This window comes from Tachyglossus aculeatus, chromosome 16 (assembly GCF_015852505.1).
Source record: "Tachyglossus aculeatus isolate mTacAcu1 chromosome 16, mTacAcu1.pri, whole genome shotgun sequence".
Classification (NCBI taxonomy): Eukaryota; Metazoa; Chordata; class Mammalia; order Monotremata; family Tachyglossidae; genus Tachyglossus; species Tachyglossus aculeatus.
In genome coordinates, this window is record NC_052081.1 from 48,618,046 (window position 1) to 48,636,289 (window position 18,244).

The 18,244-nt window shown below is 51.8% G+C and overlaps 1 protein-coding gene across 1 annotated transcript; it reads left to right on the forward strand.

Annotated features, from left to right (window-relative positions):
* Nucleotides 1-7,013: 7,013 nt before the first annotated feature.
* Nucleotides 7,014-17,465, forward strand: TMEM222 (transmembrane protein 222). The gene is made up of 6 exons (XM_038758063.1): nt 7,014-7,174; nt 10,195-10,279; nt 13,189-13,220; nt 16,210-16,306; nt 16,711-16,841; nt 17,126-17,465. Exons 1-6 carry the CDS (start codon nt 7,014-7,016, stop codon nt 17,211-17,213), a joined length of 594 nt encoding a protein of 197 aa, XP_038613991.1. The 3' UTR covers nt 17,214-17,465.
* The last annotated feature ends 779 nt before the right edge of the window (nt 17,466-18,244 follow it).

Genomic DNA, 18,244 nt, shown 5'->3' on the forward strand with positions numbered 1-18,244 from the left:
CCTCGGCCCCTCTCTCCGCCGGAGCCGAGGCCGGGGTCAATCCGGCTGGCAGTCTAGGTAGGAAAGGGATTCGGTCCACGGCCCCGTCCCCCGCACCCCGGAGCCCCGTCAGTCCCTGCCGGCCTAGAGCACTCCTCCTCGCGATGGAAAACGAAGAATATTTATTAGTGAAGGAAACAGCGGCTGCCAAGAGGACTCAATCCCCCTCTCACTCCCACCTCCCGGGTGGTGGGGGCCGGGGGAGGTCTCTCCGTGGGCCGGGCGAGGACGGAGCGGGCAGGAATGTCGTCGTCGTCGTCCCACCCCGCCACCGTCCCCGCTCCGGCCGCCGCCGGAGCACCCGGCAGCTTAGGTAGAGGCAGGGCGTTTTTGGTGGCTATCCGTCCCCGGGGGACAAAGGGGAAGCAATTAAAACCATTTTGTTCTAGGGTCGGAAGTGTCCTTTGTTGGGGCGGAGGAGGCCCGTGGGGTCCGACTCTGCCCCCCCCCAGACCTCAGCCTCTAGCTAAATGTGATCCTCTCTCTCTCTCTCTCCCACACAAGAGTTGAGGACCCCGGGGTTCTGGGGGCGGGAGAAGGGCGGCCGGTCCCCCGTTGTGGTCAGGCGTTCGGGTTTGGGGGGCGCCCACATCTCCGGACTGGTTTTGGAGGGGCATGAAAGACGTACAGTCATTTCCGCTTGGTGACGAAAAGCTCCTTCGTCTCTAGTGGGAGGAGTGGCGGGGGGGTGCCATTGTGAGCCTAGTGCCGGTTGCTGATGATAATAATTAAGTGCCTACTGAGTGTCAATCACTCTGCCAAGTGTGGCGTGGCTTACGGGCCAACCCGACTCTTTCCTCACAGGGTACAGGGTGGAAGCCCTCCCTCCTGCCCCAAGGACCTCGGAAGCCTAATTAATTAATCATGGCATTTGTTAAGCACTTACTGTGTGCCGAGCACTGTACTAAGCGCCGGGGTGGATACAAGCAGATCGGGTTGGCCACGGTCCCTGCCCCACGTGGCCAGCCTCAGTCCCCATTTTACAGATGAGGTCATCGAAACGCGGAGAAGCCAAGTGACTTACCCGGGGTCCCACAGCGGGCGCGGGGCAGAGCTGGGATTAGAACCCACGACCCTCCGATTCCCAGGCTCGTGCTCTAGCGGGCTTCTTGAGTTGGGCCGCGGCCTCTGCCTTTACATTTTCCCCTCGGGATCGGCGGCCGGACACTCTGCCCGAGATAAACTGGAAGCTGGCCGTGGGGAAATCACACCGCAATCATATTTATCGAGCGCTTCCTGTGCGCAGAGCACTGTACGAAGCGCTTGGGAGGGTACAGTAGAACTGAGTTGGTAGACGTGTTCCCGGCCCACAAGGAGCTTACAGTCTAGAGGGGGAGAGAGACATTAAAATATAGATATGGACATAATTGGCGCGTGACCGAGGGCGGGGTGAATATCAAGAGCTTATTTGTATGACTCCGTGGGCAAGGGTGAGGCAGAAGAGAGAGGGAGAAGGGAAAATGGGAGTTTAGTCGGGGAAGGTCTTTTGGGAGAGATGTGATTTTTGAAAAATAAGTCTTGGAAGGTGGGGAGAGGGATAGTCTGTCGAATAGGAAGTTTTAGGCCGGAGAGAGGACGGGTCAACACAGAAATCGACAAGATCGAGGTACAGTAAGTAGGTTGGCCAAGTAGTAGAGCCAAGTGGAAGTGAAATCGGAGGGGGAGGTGAGGCGATTGAGTGCTATTAAGGAGTTTCTGTTTGGTGCAGGTGGATGGGTAACCCTTGGAGGTTCTTGAATGGGAAGATAAGGACTGAATGTTTTTTAGAAAAATGATCTGAGCAGCGGAGCCAAGTATGGACTGGAGTGGGGAGAGACAGGAGTCAGGAGGGTCACAGGGAGGCCTAGGCGGTAGTCAAGATGAAATAGAATAAGCGCTTGGATCAGTGTAGTAGCAGTTTGGAGAGAAAAGATGAGATTTTATAGGAATGTGAAAATGGAACCGACGGGATTTGGTCGTATTTAACGTGTGGGATGAATGGGAGATGAGTTGAGGATAATGCCAAGGTCCTGGGCTTGTGAGGTGGAGGATGGCAGTGCCGTCTACAGTGGTGGAAAAGTCGGGGGAAGAGATTTTGCGGGGAAGATGATGAGTTATTTTTTGGACATGCGCGTTTGAGGTGTCAGCGGGACATCTAAAGAGCCATGTCCCGAAGGCGGGAGGAAATCCAAGACTGCAGGGAAAGCGAAAGATAAGAGCTGGAGAGATAGATTTGGGAATCATCCCCTAGCGATGGTAGTTGAAGTTTGTGGGTGGAAGACAGAGGAAGAGAAAGGGGACCGAGAATGAGCGGTCAGCGAGATAGGAGGAGAACCAGGAGAGGACGGTGTCAGCAAAGCCAAGGTTAGATAATGTTTCCAGGAGAAGGAGGTGGCCCCCAGTGATGATGATGATGGCATTTATTAAGCGCTTACTATGTGCAAAGCACCGTTCTAAGCTCAGGGGGGATGCAAGGTGATTAGGTTGTCCCACGTGGGGCTCACAGACTTAATCCCCATTTTACAGACGGCATCGAGAAGTTAAGTGACTTGCCCAAGTCACACAGCTGACAACTGGCGGAGCTGGGATTCGAACCCATGACCTCTGACCCCAAAGCCCGGGCTCTTTCCACCGAGCCACGCTGCTCCTCGGTGTCGAAGGCGGCCGAGAGGTTGAGGGGGGTCGGATTCGGATGAGGCTGGAGAAATTGGATATGGCAAGAAGGAGATTGCTGGTAACCTTTGAGAGGGCAGGTTTCATGGAGCGACGGGGACGGAAGCCAGATTAAAATGGGTGAAGGACTGTATATGTTGCCATCTTGTACTTCCCAAGCGCTTAGTACAGTGCTCTGCACACAGTAAGCACTCAATAAATACAATTGATTGATTGATTGAAGGAGAAAACTGGAGAGAGAGGAAGTCGCTCAAGGAGTTTGGAGTAGAAGGATAGCAGGGACGGGGTGATAACTAGAAGGAGCTGTGGATCAAAAGAGCATTTTTTTTAGGATAAGGGAGTCATCATCATCATCATCAATCGTATTGAGCGCTTACTATGTGCAGAGCACTGTACTAAGCGCTTGGGAAGTACAAATTGGCAACACACAGAGACAGTCCCTACCCAACAGTGGGCTCACAGTCTAAAAGGGGGAGACAGAGAACAAAACCAAACATACCAACAAAATAAAATAAATAGGATAGAAATGTACAAGTAAAATAAATAAATAGAGTAATAAATATGTACAACCATATCTACATATATACAGATGTACAACTAGAAGGAGCTGTGGATCAAAAGAGCATTTTATTTTGTAGGATAAGGGAGTCATGAGGATGTTTGAAAGCAGTGAGGACGGAGCCATTGGAGAGTGGCCATTTCCCGACCGTTTCAAGCGCTTAGTACAGTGCTCTGCACCCAGTAAGCGCTCAATGAATACGATTGATGATGACCAGGAAATAGCTGGGGGACCCAGCCCCCATCTAATTAATTAACTGGGCTATTTGTTAAGTGCTTACTACGTACCGAGAAGCAGCGTGTCTCAGTGGAAACAGCACCGGCTTGGGAGGCAGAGGTCCTGGGTTCTAGTCCCGGCTCCGCCACGCGTCTGCTGTGTGACCTTGGGAAAGTCACTTTTAACTTCTCTTAACCTCAGTTACCTCATCTGTAAAACGGGGATTAAGACTGTGAGCCCCAAGTGGGACAACCTGATCACCTTGTATCCCCCCCCCAGCGCTTAGAACAGTGTTTCGCACATAGTAAGCGCTTAACAAATGCCGTCATTGTTATCACCAAGCACTGAATTCAGCGCCAGGGCCGATACAAGATCAACAGGTCCCACACGGGGCTCACGTTCCTAGTAAGAGGGAAAACAGGTATTGAATCCCTATTTGGAGAATCAATCAATCAATCAATCAATCGTATTTATTGAGCGCTTACTATGTGCAGAGCACTGTACTAAGCGCTTGGGAAGTACAAATTGGCAACACATAGAGACAGTCCCTACCCAACAGTGGGCTCACAGTCTAAAAGGGGGAGACAGAGAACAGAACCAAACATACCAACAAAATAAAATAAATAGGATAGAAATGTACAAGTAAAATAAATAAATAGAGTAATAAATATGAGAAGCAGCGGAAAGAGCCCGGGCTTTGGAGTCAGAGGTCATGGGTTCAAATCCTGGCTCCACCAGCTGTCAGCTGGGTGACTTTGGGCGAGTCACTTCACTTCTCCGGGCCTCTGTTACCTCATCTGTAAAATGGGGATGAAGACTGTGAGCCCTCCGTGGGACAACCTTGTAACCTCCCCAGCGCTTAGAACAGTGCTTTGCACATAGTAAGCGTTTGATAAGCGCTTAGTACAGCACATAGTAGCACATAGTAAGCGCTCAATAAATACGATTGATGATAATAAATGCCATTATTATTATTATTATTTTGCAGAGGAGAGAGCTGAGGCACGGAGAAGTGAAGTGGCTCACCTAAGGTCGTACAGCAGACCGGTGGCAGAGCTGGGATTCGAACCCGCGTCCTCTGACTACCAAGTTTGAGTTCGTTCAGCGCTTTCCGCTAGCCCATGCTGCATCTCCTAAGGTTTCTTGCCAACGGGAATGTCCAGCCCGCAGGGGCCAAACTGGAGGGCCGGGGGCGGGAGCGGGGGCTGTGGTACTTACTGGTCACTCGGTCCCGAGATCGAGCCCCGTGACCTCTAGAACGGTCCCTCTGTCCTAAGCGAGGGCGATGCAGCCACTGGGGGAGAGTGGAGGAAGGAAGCAGTGTGGCCTAGTGGAAAGAGCAAGGACCTGGGTTCCAGTCCCGGCTCTGCCACTCGTCTGCTGTGTGTGACCCTGGGCAAGTCACTTCGCTTCTCCGTGCCTGTTACCTCATCCATAAAATGGGGATTCATTCATTCATTCATTCATTCATATTTATTGAGCGCTTACTGTGTGCAGAGCACTGGACTAAGCGCTTCGGGAAGTCCAAGTTGGCAACAGATAGAGACGGGCCCTACCCAACCGTGGGCTCATTCATTCATTCATTCAATCATATTTATTGAGCGCTTACTGTATGCCGAGCACTGTACTAAGCGCTTGGGAAGTCCAAGTTGGCAACATATAGAGACAGTCATCATCATCATCAATCGTATTTATTGAGCGCTTACTGTGTGCCGAGCACTGTACTAAGCGCTTGGGAAGTCCAAGTTGGCAACATCTAGAGACAGTCCCTACCCAACAGCGGGCTCACAGTCTAGAAGGGGGAGACAGAGAACAAAACTAAACATACTAACAAAATAAAATAGATATGTACAAGTAAAATAAATAGAGTAATAAATATGTACAGACATATATCCATATATACAGGTGCTGTGGGGAAGGGAAGGAGGTAAGATGGGGGGGATGGAGAGGGGGATGAGGGGGAGAGGAAGGAAGGGGCTCAGTCTGGGAAGGCCTCCTGGAGGAGGTGAGCTCTCACTAGGGCCTTGAAGGGAGTGTGGCTTGGGGGCGTGGTGAAGGGGAAGTGTAGGGTGGCTTGGGGAACTCTCTGTCTCCTCCTTTTAGACTGTGAGCCCACTGTTGGGTAGGGACTGTCTCTATGTGTTGCCAACTCGGACTTCCCAATCGCTTAGTACAGTGCTCTGCACACAGTAAGCGCTCAATAAATACGATTGATTGATTGTCGCCCTCCCCCTTCTAGACTGTGAGCCCACTGTTGGGTAAGGACCGTCTCTAGATGATGTTGCCAACTTGTACTTCCCAAGCGCTTAGTCCAGTGCTCTGCACACAGTAAGCGCTCACTAAATACGACTGATTGATGGATTGATTAGAACAGTGCTTTGCACATAGTAAGCGCTTAATAAACGCCATCATTATTATTATTCTTCTATGGACCTCCATTCCCTCATCTGCAAAATGGGGATTAAAACTGTGAGCCCCCCGTGGGACAACCCGATCATCCTGTGTCCTCCCCAGCGCTTAGAACAGTGCTTTGCACGTAGTAAGTGCTTAATAAATGCCATCATCCTCATTATTAATATTATTATTATTCTCTGGGCCTCTGTTCCCTCATCTGTAAAATGGGGATTAAAACTGTGAGCCCCCCGTGGGACAACCCGATCACCCTGTGTCCTCCCCAGTGCTTAGAACAGTGCTTTGCACATAGTAAGCGCTTAATAAATGCCATCATCATCATTATTATTATTATTATTATTCTCTGGGCCTCCGTTCCCTCATCTGCAAAATGGGGATTAAAATCTTGAGCCCCCCCGTGGGACAACCCGATCACCCTGTGTCCTCCCCAGCGCTTAGAACAGGGCTTTGCACGTAGTAAGCGCTTAACAAATGCCATCGTTGTTCTTCTTGACTGGTGCACGTGAAGAGGGGACCGGAAGTGTGGCTTGGGGCGCGCGAAGAAGGGACCGGAAGTGTGGCGAGGAGGGAACCGGAAGTGTGTCTTGGGGGCGCTCGAGGAAGGGACCGGAAGTGTGGCTTGGGGGCGCGCGAGGAGGGGACCGGAAGTGTGGCTTGGGGACGCGCGGGGAGGGACCGGAAGTGTGGCTTGAGGGGAGCGAGGAAGGGACCGGAAGTGTGGCTTGGGGGTGCGCGAGGAGGGGACCGGAAGTGTGGCTTGGGGCGCGCGAGGAAGGGACCGGAAGTGTGTCTTGGGGGTGCGCGAGGAGGGGACCGGAAGTGTGGCTTGGGGGCGCGGGAGGAGGGACAGGAAGTGTGTCTTGGGGGACGCGCGAGGAGAGGCCGGAAGTGTGGCTTGGGGCGCGAGGAGGGCACCGGAAGTGTGGCTTGGGGCGCGCGAGGAAGGGACCGGAAGTGTGGCTTGAGGGCGCGAGGAAGGGACCGAAGTGTGGCTTGGGGGACGGGCGAGGAGAGGCCGGAAGTGTGGCTTGGGGCGAGAGGAGGGGACCGGAAGTGTGGCTTGGGGCGCGTGAGGAGGGGACCGGAAGTGTGGCTTGAGGGCGCGAGGAGGGGACCGGAAGTGTGTCCTGGAGGGATGGCGGAAGCGGAAGGGAGCTGGCCGCTGCTCGTGCCGCCGGGCATGGCGGAAGTGGAGGCGGCGGCGGCGGCGGCGGTGGTGTCCGTGGAGACGGCCATGGATGGGGAGCGGAACCGCTTCCCCCACTGCGTGGTGTGGACGCCCATCCCCGTGCTGACGTGAGTGCCCCCACCCGACTCGATACATCCCATTTATTAACAATATTCATTCATTCATTCAATCGTATTTATTGAGCGCTTACTGTGTGCAGAGCACTGCACTAAGCGCTTGGGAAGTCCAAGTGGGCAACATATAGAGACAGTCCCTACCCAACAGCAGGCTCACAGTCATTCATTCATTCAGTCGTATTTATTGAGCGCTTACTGTGTGCAGAGCACTGGACTATCAATCAATCACTCAATCGTATTTATTGAGCGCTTACTGTGTGCAGAGCACTGCACTAAGCGCTTGGGAGAGTACAGGTTGGCAACATACAGAGACGGTCCCTACCCAACAGTGGGCTCCCAGTCTAGAAGGGGGAGACAGAGAACACAACAAAACATATTAACAAAAGAAAATAAATAAATAGAATATGTACAAGTAAAGTAAATGAATACACATATATACACTCATTCATTCATTCAATCGTATTTATAGAGCGCTTACTGTGTGCAGAGCACCGGACTAAGCGCTTGGGAAGTACAGGTTGGCAACATACAGAGACGGTCCCTACCCAACAGTGGGCTCCCAGTCTAGAAGGGGGAGACAGAGAACACAACAAAACATATTAACAAAAGAAAATAAATAAATAGAATATGTACAAGTAAAATAAATGAATACACATATATACATTCATTCATTCATTCAATCGTATTTATTGAGCGCTTACTGTGTGCAGAGCACCGGACTAAGCGCTTGGGAAGTACAGGTTGGCAACATACAGAGACGGTCCCTACCCAACAGCGGGCTCCCAGTCTAGAAGGGGGAGACAGAGAACACAACAAAACATATTAACAAAAGAAAATAAATAAATAGAATATGTACAAGTAAAATAAATGAATACACATATATACATTCATTCATTCATTCAATCGTATTTATAGAGCGCTTACTGTGTGCAGAGCACCGGACTAAGCGCTTGGGAAGTACAGGTTGGCCACATCTAGAGACGGGCCCTACCCAACAGTGGGCTCACAGTCTAGAAGGGGGAGACGGGCAACAAAGCAAAACATATTAACAGACGAAAATAAATAAATAGAATATGTACAAGTAAAATAAATGAATACACATATATACATTCATTCATTCATTCAATCGTATTTATAGAGCGCTTACTGTGTGCAGAGCACCGGACTAAGCGCTTGGGAAGTACAGGTTGGCCACATCTAGAGACGGGCCCTACCCAACAGTGGGCTCACAGTCTAGAAGGGGGAGACGGGCAACAAAGCAAAACATATTAACAGACGAAAATAAATAAATGGAATATGTACAAGTAAAATAAATAGATATACATATGTACATTCATTCATTCAATCGTATTTATTGAGCACTTACTGTGTGCAGAGCACTGGACTAAGCGCTTGGGAAGTCCAGGTTGGCAACATCTAGAGACAGTCCCGACCCAACAGTGGGCTCCCAGCCTAAAAGGGGGAGACTGAGAACAAAACCAAACATACTAACAAAATAAAATAAATAGAATAGATAGGTACAAGTAAGATAAATAAATAGAGTAATAAATATGTACGAACGTATGTATATATGCTCAGTGGAAAGAGGCCGGGCTTGGGAGTCAGAGGTCATGGGTTCGAATCCCGGCTCTGCCCCTTGTCAGCTGGGTGACCTTGGGCAAGTCACTTCACGTCTCTGGGCCTCAGTGACCTCATCTGGAAGATGGGGATGAAGACTGTGAGCCCCACGTGGGGCAACCTGATCACCTTGTGTCTACCCCAGCGCTTAGAACAGTGTTTGACACGTAGTAAGCGCTTAACAAATACCAACATTATTATTATTCATTCATTCAATCGTATTGAGCGCTTCCTGTGTGCAGAGCACTGGACTAAGCGCTTGGGAAGGACAAGTTGGCAACATCTAGAGATGGGCCCTACCCGACAGCGGGCTCGTGGCTCAATCAATCAATCAATCGTATTGAGCGCTTACTGTGTGCAGAGCAGTGTACTAAGCGCTTGGGAAATACAAGTCGGCAACATCTAGAGACGGGCCCTACCCGACAGCGGGCTCACAGTCTAAAAGGGGGAGACAGAGAACAAAACCAAACATACTAACAAAATAAAATAAATCATCATCAATCGTATTTATTGAGCGCTTACTGGGTGCAGAGCACTGTACTAAGCGCTTGGGAAGTACACGTTGGCAACATATAGAGACAGTCCCTACCCATAAATAGATAAATAAATAAATAGAATAGATATGTACAAGTAAAATAAATAAACAAATAGAGTAATAAATATGTACAAAATATACATGTATATGTGTATGTATATATGCTCAGTGGAAAGAGGCCGGGCTTGGGAGTCAGAGGTCATGGGTTCAAATGCCGCCTCTGCCACTTGGACGGAGAACAAAATCAAACATACTAACAAAATAAAATAAATAGAATAGATATGGACAGGTTAAATAAATAAATAAATAGAGTAATAAATTTGTACAAACACATATGTTTGTACATATATGTATATGTGTATGTATATGTGCTCAGTGGAAAGAGGCCGGGCTTGGGAGTCAGAGGTCATGGATTCGAATCCCGGCTCTGCCACTTGTCAGCTGGGTGGCCTTGGGCAGGTCACTTCACTTCTCTGGGCCTCAGTTCCCTCATCTGGAAAATGGGGGTGAAGATTGCGAGCCCCACGTGGGGCAACCTGATCACCTCGTATCCACCCCAGTGCTTAGAACAGTGTCTGGCACGTCGTAAGCGCTTAACAAATACCAGCATTATTATTATTCATTCATTCAGTCGTATTTATTGAGCGCTTTACTGTGTGCAGAGCACTGGACTAAGCGCTTGGGAAGTACTCTGGTGGGGGGTCTTTGGGTGGGCACCGGTTCTCTCCTGGGCCGGGCACCCCGGTGGGCCTTGACCACAGTGGCTCTGACCCGGCCCCCCGGCCCCAAACCCCCGCGCTCTCCGGGGCTGCTGTGCCCACTCAGACCTCACCCACCGCTGCTCTGTCTTTGCCCGCAGGTGGTTCTTCCCCATCATCGGCCACATGGGCATCTGCACGTCGACGGGCATCATCCGGGACTTCGCGGGCCCGTACTTTGTCTCCGTGAGTCCGGCCCGGGATCCTGGGGCACCGGGGGGCTTCGTGGGGGGGGAAGCCCCTACTGGGCCCCAGCCACCCTGGCACACCGGGCGGGTACTGATGCGGATGCCCAGTGGGTCAGGCTCCCTATGGTGGGGCGGGAAGGATGGGCACACGCTGGGCGGGTACGGCAGGGGGGCAGGCTGAGCGCCGAGGCTGAAGCGATAACTTTAGCATGACCGCAAACCCCTTCCCCCCGCCTTTATGTCCATATTGGTAATTTATTTAGATCAATATCTGTCTTCCCCCCTTAGACTGTAAGCTCATCATGGGCAGGGACGTGTCTGCCAGCTCTGTTAAGCTGAGGAGCTGAGAGCTCACCTCCTCCAGGAGGCCTTCCCAGACTGAGCCCCTTCCTTCCTCTCCCCCTCGTCCCCCTCTCCATCCCCCCATCTTCCCTCCTTCCCTTCCCCACAGCACCTGTATATATGTATATATGGTTGTACATATTTATTACTCTATTTATTTATTTATTTATTTATTTTACTTGTACATTTCTATCCTATTTATTTTATTTTGTTGGTATGTTTGGTTCTGTTCTCTGTCTCCCCCTTTTAGACTGTGAGCCCACCGTTGGGTAGGGACTGTCTCTGTGTGTTGCCAATTTGTACTTCCCAAGCGCTTAGTACAGTGCTCTGCACATAGTAAGCGCTCAATAAATACGATTGATTGATTGATTGATTAAGCACTTAGTACAATCGTATTTATTGGTTCCAGACTGTGAGCCCGCTGTTGAGTAGGGACCGTCTCTATGCGTTGCCAACTTGGACTTCCCAAGCGCTTAGTACAGTGCTCTGCACCCAGTAAGCGCTCAATAAATACGATTGATTGATCGTCTCCCCCTTCTAGACTGTGAGCCTGCTGTTGGGTAGGGACCGTCTCTATGCGTTGCCAACTTGGACTTCCCAAGCGCTTAGTACAGTGCTCTGCACCCAGTAAGCGCTCAATAAATACGATTGATTGATCGTCTCCCCCCTTCTAGACTGTGAGCCCGCTGTTGGGTAGGGACCGTCTCTATGCGTTGCCAACTTGGACTTCCCAAGCGCTTAGTACAGTGCTCTGCACCCAGTAAGCGCTCAATAAATACGATTGATTGATCATCTCCCCCTTCTAGATGTGAGCCCGCTGTTGAGTAGGGACCGTCTCTATGCGTTGCCAACTTGGACTTCCCGAGCGCTTAGTACAGTGCTCTGCACACAGTAAGCGCTCAAGGAATGCGATTGAATGAATGAATGAATGAATCTATGGAGCGCTAAGTACGGTGCTTTGCACACAGCGCTCAATAAATACGATTGAGTGAATTGATTGAGCGCTTAGTACAGTGCTCTGCACACAGTAAGCGCTCAATAAATACGTTTGAATGAATGAGTGAATTTATGGAGCGCTTAGTACGGTGCTCACAGTCTAAAAGGGGGAGACAGAACAAAACCAAACATACTAACAAAATAAAATAAATCATCATCAATCGTATTTATTGAGCGCTTACTGGGTGCAGAGCACTGTACTAAGTGCTTGGGAAGTACAAGTTGGCAATATATAGAGACAGTCCCTACCCATAAATAAATAAATAGAATAGATATGTACAAGTAAAATAAATAAACAAATAGAGTAATAAATATGTACAAAATATACATCTATATGTGTATGTATATATGCTCAGTGGAAAGAGGCCGGGCTTAGCACACAGCGCTCAATAAATACGATTGAATGAATGAATTGATTGAGCGCTTAGTACGGCGCTCTGCAGACAGTAAGCGCTCAATAAATGCGATTCAATAAATGCGATTGAGTGAATGAATTTATTGAACGCTTAGTACAGTGCTCTGCACACAGTAAGCGCTGAATCGATACAATTGATGATTCTAATTCTTTCAGACTGTGAGCCCGCTGTTGGGTAGGGGCTGTCTCTATATGTTGCCAATTTGTACTTCCCAAGCGCTCAGTACAGTGCTCTGCACACAGTAAGCGCTCAAGGAATGCGAATGAATGAATGAATTCATGGAGCGCTAAGTACAGTGCTTTGCACACAGCGCTCAATAAATACGATTGAATGAATGAATCGATTGAGCGCTTAGTACAGTGCTCTGCACACGGTAAGCGCTCAATCAACACGTTTGAATGAATGAGTGAATTTATGGAACGCTTAGTACCGTGCTCTGCACACAGCGCTCAATAAATACGATTGAATGAATGAATTGATTGAGCGCTTAGTACGGCGCTCTGCAGACAGTAAGCGCTCAATAAATGCGATTCAATAAATGCGATTGAGTGAATGAATTTATTGAACGCTTAGTACAGTGCTCTGCACACAGTAAGCGCTGAATCGATACAATTGATGATTCTAATTCTTTCAGACTGAGCCCATGTTGGGTAGGGACTGTCTCTATATGTTGCCAATTTGTACTTCCCAAGCGCTCAGTACAGTGCTCTGCACACAGTAAGGGCTCAATAAATACAATTGATGATTCTAATTCTTTCAGACTGTGAGCCCACTGTTGGGTAGGGGCTGTCTCTATATGTTGCCAATTTGTACTTCCCAAGCGCTTAGTCCAGTGCTCTGCACATAGTAAGCGCTCAATAAATACGATTGATGATGATGATGCTGTGCCCACAGGAAGCGCTCAATAAATATAATTGGCGGACTCTCCCTTCTTTCTCTTCCCGCGTCCTTTCCCCGCCCATCCTTCCCCTTCCTTTCCTCTCCTTTCTGCCCGCGGACACAGTCGGCCCCGGCTGCAGCCGGGCAGTGGGGCTCTGGGGTCCCGTGACGACGGAGGGGGTTTGGGCAGCGGATCGCTCCGCCTGCGCCCGGGTACCGGGTGACGCCCCGGCCGCCCGGCGCGGACCCCCTGACCCCTTCTCTGCCCCCGCAGGAGGACCACATGGCCTTCGGAAAGCCCGTGAAGTAAGTGCTGCCGCTCAAACCCGCCGGGGCGGGCACCCTGTGCCACGGGCACAGCCCACGGCATCGACCCTCCTCACTACCCTGGAGGGTCGATGTTGCCAACTTGTACTTCCCAAGCGCTCAGGACGGTGCTGTGCATGCAGTAAGCGCTCAGTAAATACGACTGAATGAATGAATACCCGGGGCCAAGTCAGCAGAACGAGCTGCTTCCTCTGTATAATAGTAATAATTGAGTTGTCTCTTGGTGCTCAACACCTAAGTGCCGGGGTAACTAAAAGATCGTTAATCCCACGGCTCAGCCCACGGCGTTGACCCTCCTCACTACCCTTTAGGGTAGATGTTGCCAACTTCTACTTCCCAAGCGCTCAGTACAGTGCTCTGCATGCAGTAAGCGCTCAGTAAATACGACTGAATGAGTGAATACCCTGGGCCAAGTCAGCAGAGCGAGCTGCTTCCTCTGTAAAATAGTAATAATAATAACTGAGGTGTCTGGTAAACGCTTTTTGTGCTCAACACCTAAGTGCCGGGGTAGCTAAAAGATCGTTAATCCCACGGCTCAGCCCACGGCATCGACCCTCCTTGCCAACTTGTACTTCCCAAGCGCTTAGTACAGTGCTCTGCACGCAGTAAGCGCTCAATAAATACAACTGAATGAATGAATACCCTGGGCCAAGTCAGCAGAGCGAGCTGCTTCCTCGGTATAACGGTAATAATAATAATTGAGGTGTCTGGTAAACGCTCTTTGTGCCCAACACCTAAGTGCCGGGGTAGCTAAAAGATCGTTAATCCCATGGCTCAGCCCACGGCATCGACCCTCCTCACTACCCTGGAGGGTCGATGTTGCCAACTTGTACTTCCCAAGCGCTTAGGACAGTGCTGTGTACGCAGTAAGCTCTCAATAAATACGACTGACTGAATGAATGAATGAATTGAGTTGTCTGGTAAACGCTCTTTGTGCCCAACACCTAAGTGCCGGGGTAGCTAAAAGATCATTAATCCCACGGCTCAGCCCAGGGCATCGACCCTCCTCACTACCCTGGAGGGTTGATGTTGCCAACTTGTACTTCCCAAGCGCTTAGGACAGTGCTCTGCACGCAGTAAGCGCTCAATGAATACGACAATGAATGAATGAATGAATTGAGGTGTCTGGTAAACGCTCTTTGTGCTCAACACCTAAGTGCCGGGGTAGCTAAAAGATCGTTAATCCCACGGCTCAGCCCACGGAATCAACCCTCCTCACTACCCTGGAGGGTCGATGTTGCCAACTTGTACTTCCCAAGCGCTCAGTACAGTGCTCTGCATGCAGTAAGCGCTCAGTAAATACGACTGAATGAATGAATACCCTGGGCCAAGTCAGCAGAGCGAGCTGCTTCCTCTGTATAACAGTAATAATAATAATTGAGGTGTCTGGTAAACGCTCTTTGTGCTCAACACCTAAATTCCGGGGTAGCTAAAAGATCGTTAATCCCCGTTCCATATGGGGCTCACAGTCTACGGGCGAGGGAGAACCGGTCTTGAATCCCCATTTTCAGATGAGGAAACTGAGGCACGGAGAAGCTAAGGCGCCTGCCCAAGGTAACAGAGCTATTTGTTTATTTTACTTGTACACATCTATTCTATTTATTTTATTTTATTAAATCATATTTATTGAACGCTTACTGTGTGCAGAGCACTGGACTAAGCGCTTGGGATGTACAAGCTGGCAACATCTAGAGCTTCTCTAGTGCTTCCCAAGTGCTTAGTACAGTGCTCTGCAATCAATCAATCGTATTTATTGAGCGCTTACTGTGTGCAAGCGCTTAGTACAGTGCTGTGCAATCAATCGTATTTATTGAGTGCTTACTGTGTGCAGAGCACTGGACTAAGCGCTTGGGATGTACAAGCTGGCAACATCTAGAGACGGTCCCTACCCAACAGGGGGCTCACAGTCTAGAAGGGGGAGACAGAACAAAACCAAACATACTAACAAAATAAAATAAATAGAATAGATAGGTACAAGTAAAATAAATAGAGTAATTAATATGTACAAACATATATACAGGTGCTGTGGGGAAGGGAAGGAGGTAAGATGTGGGGGATGGAGAGGGGGAGGGAGGGGGGATAATACAGCGCACGGAACCTAGTAAGCAGCATGGCTCAGTGGAATGAGCCCGGGCTTTGGAGTCAGAGGTCAGGGGTTCAAATCCCGGCTCCGCCAATTGTCAGCTGGGTGACTTTAGGCAAGTCACTTCACTTCTCTGAGCCTCAGTTCCCTCATCTGTAAAATGGGGATTAAGACTGTGAGCCCCACGTGGGATAACCTGATCACCTTGTAAACTCCCCAGCGCTTAGAACAGTGCTTTGCACATAGTAAGCGCTTAATAAATGCCATCATTATTATTAGTAGTAGTAGTAGTAAGCGCTTAGCAATCCCCACAGTTATTATCATTACTATTATTTTTTTAATGGCATTTATTAAGCGCTTACTATGTGCCGTTCTAAGCGCTAGGGAGGTGATCAAGTTGTCCCACGTGGGGCTCACGGTCTTCACCCCCATTTTACAGATGAGGGAACTGAGGCCCGGAGAAGTGAAGTGACTTGCCCGAAGTCACGCAGCTGACAATTGGCGGAGCCGGGATTTGGACCCGTGAAGCTTAACCTCTCTGGGCCTTGGCTTCCGCCTCCTCCGGGAAACGGGGAGAGGACTTAGCCTGGACCGTGAGCCCCTCGTGGGACGGGGACTGTGTCCAACCTGATTCTCTACCCCAGCGCTTAATACAGCGCACGGAACCTAGTGAGCACTTAACAAACCCCACAGTTATTATTATCGTTACTGTTATTATTATTATTATTATTAGGATCCCGGCCTCCGACCCTCCGGGGGGTTGTGAGGGATGAGGAGATTGGCGAGGCGCTGCAGAGCGAAGTGGCGGTGGCGGGTGGCCGGTTGGGAGGAGAGTCGGGGTCTCGACCCCAGATTTCCAATCACTTTTGGTTCCTGGGCCGTCAGGTACTGGAAACTGGACCCGAGCAAAGTGTGCGTCAGTGGCCCCAACGCCTGGGACACGGCCGTGCACGATGCCTCCGAAGAGTACAAGCACCGCATGGTAATAATATAATAACGATGGCATTTATGAAGCGCTTACTATGTTCTAAGCGCTGGAAATCCGACCCGGGGATGGGGTGGGAGGGCCCGGGCCCCACAAGGTAAACCTGCTCTGCGGTTGGGGGGCACCCGGCACCGAGGACGGGGGGCACCCCGGGCCCCGCGGGGTAAACTTGCCCTGCAGCTGGGAGATCTTGGGGTGGAAGAATCCAGGCCCCACAGGGAAGACCCATCCTGTAGCCCGGGGGGGACCCAGTTTGGGGGGAGTCCAACCCGTCCAGCAGCTTGAGAGGACCCGGGGCAAGGGACGTAGCCGGGGCGGGGGGTGGGTGAGGGTCCAGACCGTTTCTGCAGGCTCTGCCCCTCTCCCTGGATCGGGAAGGGCTGACACCTCGCCGTCCGCAGCACAACCTCTGCTGTGACAACTGCCACTCGCACGTGGCGCTGGCCCTGAATCTGATGCGCTATGACAACAGTGCCAGCTGGAACATGGTGAAGCTGTGCCTCTACTGCCTGCTGTACGGGAAGTACGTGAGGTGAGCCCGCCCACGGGGCCCGGCGGGCAGTCCCGCCCGGGAGAATCCGGGTCTCCGGACGGCCAGCAGCCCCAGGACCCCCTGATGTCCGCTCGGCCCTCCTCCCGCCCGTGGGGTTTGCCTCCCTGCCCGCCGGCACCCCCTCAGAGCCTGGGGTCAGAGGTCAAGAGACCCTGTGGCACCTAGGAGCCCCAGGGGGTGTGGGCGGGTGTCCCAGGTCTGGGGAGCAGCCCCCCACCGACTCCCCTGTCCTCCTCCATCTCTCCCCCCCGTCCCCACCGCAGCCTCGGGGCCTTGGTGAAGACCTGGCTCCCCTTCCTCCTCTTCCTGGGCGTCATCCTGACCGTCACCCTGACGCTCCACCTGCGGTGATGGAGCCGCCCCGCTGCCCCGGCGGGGCCCACAGAGAGACGTCAACCCCCGCCACGTCCCGCGGGAGGAAGGACGGAACTCCGGGGATGCCCCTGCCGGTCTGGATGTTGGTCCCCGAGCGGAAGGGACTCCCCGATGGGCTGCCCTACAGCCCATCGTCATCATCTCTTGTCCTTTAGCCACCCTCGCCCACCTGGAGAGTGTCTTCCCAGTCCCCACCCTAGGAGATCTCCCCTGTAGTAGAGCCCCCCACACACCTGACACCCGCTTGGCCCTCCAGATCTGGTCCAGCCCTGGCCCGTCGGCCTCGGTCATCCCCTCCCCATTCCTGTCCACCAGTCCCGCCCCCGACTGGACCTCCCAGCCCCTGGACCAGCATGGTTCAGCTCACCCCCAGGACCACATCCCTAGTCCCACACTTCGTCTCCTCGACTCGTCCTGCTCTTCCCCCGGGCAGGGATCGGCTCCTCCTCTGCTGGGGGCTGGACCCTATCTGCCCCATGCGGGAGCTTCAGCTGGGGTCAGGGCTAGTGGCGGGGCCGGTAGCCTCCGATCACCCCGACTGTGACTCCCTCTCCTCACCGCCCTTGCCAAAACGTCAAGCCGAACTGGCTCCTCGCGGGCCCGGCGTCTCCGGGTACTTCACCCGGCACCCCCGGCCCTTGAACCGCCCGGGCCGGGGGTGGGATTGGGCCCGGGCCGGCTCTGAAACCTAAGGGCCGATCCATCAAGTCCCAGAGCCACCGTGGACCTCCCTGGGGCGGGCAGGGCCGAGCTGTGAAGCATCCTTCTGACTTTTCGGCCCCTCGGGCTTCCCTGGTTTCCACGGTTTGATGACCTCCCACTGCCCCCCACCCGCCCTCTCGCCTTGGCCCACCTCACCGGGGCCGGGTCACGGTGGGGGGCAGTCCCAGGACCCAGGTGCCCCCGCAGGGACAATAAAGTGGTTCGGGGCTCCGGGTCGTACCGCTGGACTATGCTTCTTGGCTGCCACTTCAGGCTGGCGGGGAGGTCGGAGGGGGCTGGACTGT